Consider the following 4,344-nt stretch of genomic DNA (forward strand, 5'->3'; position numbering starts at 1 on the left):
TCCCCCGTGTTTCTGACTTCCTCCAAGTCTCCTTTCCTCCATCAAAGCCTCTGAGCTCCTCATGAACAGATCATTCAACAAGGGTCTGCGTGCTGTACCTTAGCTTTTTCACTCGAGGCTGGCATTCTACCACTTGAGTCACAATTCCCCTTCCAGCTGTTTCCTGGTTAATTGGAGATCACAGTCTCATGGACTTTCCTGCCTGGGCTGGCTTCAAACCACAATCCTCAGATCTCAGCCTCCTGAGTAGCTGGCATGAGCCACTGGTGTTTGGACACACATTTTCCCCCCTCATGCTGTACATGCATCTTGGGGCAGGACCATTTCCTCAGATCCGGAGTACAGGTGTAGCTGGGGGAGGGGTTGTGTCAGCAGGTTCACACGCTCTAGAAGCTCATACACTTCCACCTTTTCTCTCCCTCGACCTGATTTAGCATTGTCCGTATGATTCCAGCTCACCTGTCCGTTCTTCTAGCCCTGACGTGGCCCTACCTCTACTGTCGAAAAGTCCTTTCGTTGAACACCTGGGACAGGCTCATGAGGCAGAGGAGCTTCTCTGACAATGACATCCTCATGGCCAAAGCTTGAGCAGCGGCTGATGTGTTGTATGAAATGCTGCTCAAGTGGCTACAATGGGCAGGGCAGCGTGCCTCCATCAACGCCCTGCTAGATGCCTTGCAAACCCTGGAAGAGACATTCGCCAGGGACACAATTGAGAACCACTTGGTTCTCTGGGAAGGTCATCTGTGGAGATGATGTGAGCTGTGCTAACTCACGGAAGTGAAAGCATTTCCTCAGGAGGGTGCACATTCCCTAGTGTGCCTGTTTTTTCTTGGAGAAACCAAAAACAACCTCTTAGGAACAATATCTAAAGTTTACGTGAAAGGGAGTTGAAGAAACTATTCTAGAATAGAGCCACCAGATATTCCACTGGAATGGAGCTTATCACTTTTTCAAGCAGTTATTAAGCAAACTGAGAATGAATAGTCTTTTTTTTCCCAGTGGGGAGAGCACACTTGTATGAATGTAAATGTGTCGGATGTAGTGTTAGCGTTTTTCACAGTACTTTTTATCTGAATAGCAATTACATATTGCATTTGGTGTCATGCCTGTAATCCCAGCATTTAGAAGGCTGAGGAAGGGGGCTACTTAATGAAAACCTGTCTAGGAAAACAAAACAACCGTCAGGTGCTGGTAGATCATGCTCTTAATCTTAACTATTGGTAAGGCTGAGCTACAGAAGATTGCGGCATGTGAGATTTATCTTATTTGTTATTTGTCCATTATTTATGGATGGATATGTATGTTGCCTATTGATTACTTATGTTTTCTGTATTTGTATGAACAGGTGCATTAAAATACAGTTGCTAAGTTTTTAGCTAGATTAAGTGACAATAGAAACAGAAAATATAGAAGGGAGAAAGCAGTAGCTTTCTCCTTTGTAGTATTTTACTGTTTTCATCCAGTTTTCTTCAACTCTAGCTGGGTAACTTGAGACCAGTATTACAAAACGGGCAATTTTATATTTATTCATTATGCGTTGGTTGTATTGGGGCTTACATTATTCCTATCTCAGCCTCGAAAATCTGCTGGGATTACAGGTGTGTGTCACATTTCACAAAATGATGTGTTTTTGGCTCTCTACCTCTAGAGAGCTAATGTAACTGTTCTTGAACTTCCACTCTTCCTCTGTTGCCGAGCTGGGGAGGTGGGAGAAGGATCCGATTAGAAGTGCTAAGTAATCTCCGTGTTATATGTTGTACCCTATGTGTATTCGTGAGGCCTCCCAGAAAAGAGCCAGGGATCTGTTCGCGATGACTGCCGGGGTCCCAATGGGGAAGGCTTGTAAATGTGAAGTGTTTGCTAACACAGGACCAAGATGGTGCTTCCCATCTGAACCCCAGAGCCATTCTTGGTTCCTATATGGGGACCATAACCCTCTGTAGGCATATGACTTCTGTGAACAATACTGAAACAGCAATTCTTAAATACTATGACGGTGAGACTCAGAATGGCCAACATGTTCAGATTCTGATGTTTCTCCTTTCTTTTATTTATGCCTACCTTACGGTTTGAACTCAGGATATGGATACTGTCCCTGAGCTTTTTTGCTTAAAGCTAGCACTCTACCACTTGAAGCAGAGCTCTTATTTTCAGCTCCCCCCCTTCCTTTTTTTGGTATGTGTGATTAATTGCAGAGTCTCACTGACTTTCAGATCTGGGCTGGCTTTGAACCTCAATCCTCAAGTCTCAGCCTCCTGAGTAGGATGACTCATGAGCCATCAGGTCCTGGCTCTTTCTTCTATTTTTACATCTCATTCAGCACCAGTTGCAGGGATTCAGACCTGGAATCCAGCTCCTAGGGGGAGAGAGAGACCATGACATGATGGTTGCTTGAGGCTAGCCCTAGCAAAAAATGAAACCAGTGAGAATTCATCTCAGTCGATAGAAACAGTCTACATACACTCTGGTATATACTTGCAGTTCAAGTGGTAGAGCCTGCCTAGCAAAGTCAACTCTGAATTCAAACCCTACTATCACCCTCTTAAAAAATAACACGATAAACTCAATCTGTGTTCAGTATCAGCCCTTCCAGCAAAGTCTTGTCTTACTCGGTTTTATGGAAATGACTGTTCCCAGGGCTTGGGGAACCTTTCTAGCCCCAAGTGTCCAAAGCCTGGCCCCAACTGGAAGGGGCTGACAAGATGAGACCATCAAGTATTAGCCTCCGTGGCGGTTCCTGCTTGACAATGACAATGGAATCCCCAGTCCGTGGCTGTCCTTGTAGCTATGTGATTTTGCACCCCAGCTTTGCTGTTCCCTGTACCCACAGCAGGCTTTGTGCTCCCCCTGCTGTTTACCAGCCTCAGAGTCTAACCTCGGGACCATGTCCAGGATGTTACACAATACAAGGAAGGCCAGAGCGTAGAAAATACTCAATGTATTTATGAATTCATGACCAAATTAAATATGAAACCTTATATAAAAAGAGGTGTGTCCTTTGTTATTTTTTCACCCCAGCACTGAGTCTGGGGGACGTGAGTGTCCTGGTGGTGGTTACTGCTCCCCCCTTCATACCTCCTGTCCCTCCGTCTCGCCCTGCACTGGGGCGTCTACTGCTTCTGCCTCCCTGGAATGCAGAGCACCCGTTTCTGGGGGAGATAGAGTTCTGCATTCTGCACCTCCTCTCTCTCCCATCTGGTTTCCCCCAGCCCCACTGGGCTGCAGGGGTCCCCGAGGTGCAGGTTGGCTATGGAGCTGTGGGGCAGAGGGTGGCGGGTTCCTGAGGGGGCGAGCTGGCCCTGGTTGTGGGGAGATGGGAGTTTTATGGCCTCTTTGGCTTCTCAACTTTGCTGATATCTACTACACTTTCTCTCTGAGAGTCTTTCCATCTTCATCAGTGGTGCCAGGTTGCTCAGTCCTTGCAAGCACCTGAGACCACCCCACCCCCAATACTGTGCTCTCACCCACAACTTCCTGGAGGCCAGATATATCCCCAGCTCTTCCCCCAAGGAAGCCATGGGCACTACACTGGTCTCCCCCTATGCTCCTTTTCCCTGCCAGGAGTCTTGAAGCCATGGGCAGGGAGGCTGTCCAGCCAGCAGAGGGCAGCACACAACCAGCTCCCCAAGCCAGCCAGCTCAAGGGACTTGGGAGGAAGCTGGAAGCCTTGCAGAGTTCCCTGCACAGACATAGAGACCTGCTTGAGCTACCACCACCTGGTCCTTCTGACCAGGACTGAACCTCAGATCTCTAGATCTTGGTACTACGTGACTGTTGCAGGGCTGCCTTTCTTTCTGAGTGTGCTCTTCCCAGACTAGACAGTCTGGCTCCTAGGATCCAGCCAGTCCACTCGCCCAGCCTCTTAAGCATCTTCTCACAAGTGGGCCACCTGAGATCATACCTAAGGCTCCATCACCTGTGTCTCAAAGGATGCTGGGTGGTAAGATACAGATTAGGAAACAAAGGGTCAACTTTAGGCCCTATTTTTGTCTTGATGGTGCCAAGCTCCAGTTTTGATCTTCTAGTCACATCCTGCCTCCTCTTCCGACTAACCTTGTTTTCCTTTCTCTCCTGCCCAGCTGTGTCCTTTCTCCTGATACCTGATCCTTGCCCCAAGCTTCCCCAAAGTGTACACTCCACAAGCATCTGTGGGATCACCCTTAGAAAGGGACAGGGGCAGCCTGCAGCAAGAAGCCTTCCATTGACCAAGGCCAACTCAGGCTACCAGGGAGTGGAGGCCAGGATCTGGAACTGCCTGAGGGTCAGTTGATTGGACAGCCTAACCCTCCCGCTCCTCATCGGAGGCCTCCGATCTGCTATATAAATACGTAAGCTATGCTG

The 4,344-nt window shown here is 48.1% G+C and overlaps 1 protein-coding gene across 1 annotated transcript in view; it reads left to right on the forward strand.

Annotated features, from left to right (window-relative positions):
• Positions 1–1,773, forward strand: part of LOC105999403 (tumor necrosis factor receptor superfamily member 10B-like) — a 10,298-nt gene extending 8,525 nt beyond the window's left edge. Inside the window, exon 5 of the mRNA XM_013034407.1 lies at positions 590–1,773. Within this exon, the coding sequence (XP_012889861.1) occupies positions 590–756 (167 nt within the window). The 3' untranslated portion in view covers positions 757–1,773. The remainder of the gene's footprint in view (positions 1–589) is intronic.
• The last annotated feature ends 2,571 nt before the right edge of the window (positions 1,774–4,344 follow it).

Source organism: Dipodomys ordii, unplaced genomic scaffold, assembly GCF_000151885.1.
Source record: "Dipodomys ordii isolate 6190 unplaced genomic scaffold, Dord_2.0 Scaffold189, whole genome shotgun sequence".
Lineage (NCBI taxonomy): Eukaryota > Metazoa > Chordata > Mammalia > Rodentia > Heteromyidae > Dipodomys > Dipodomys ordii.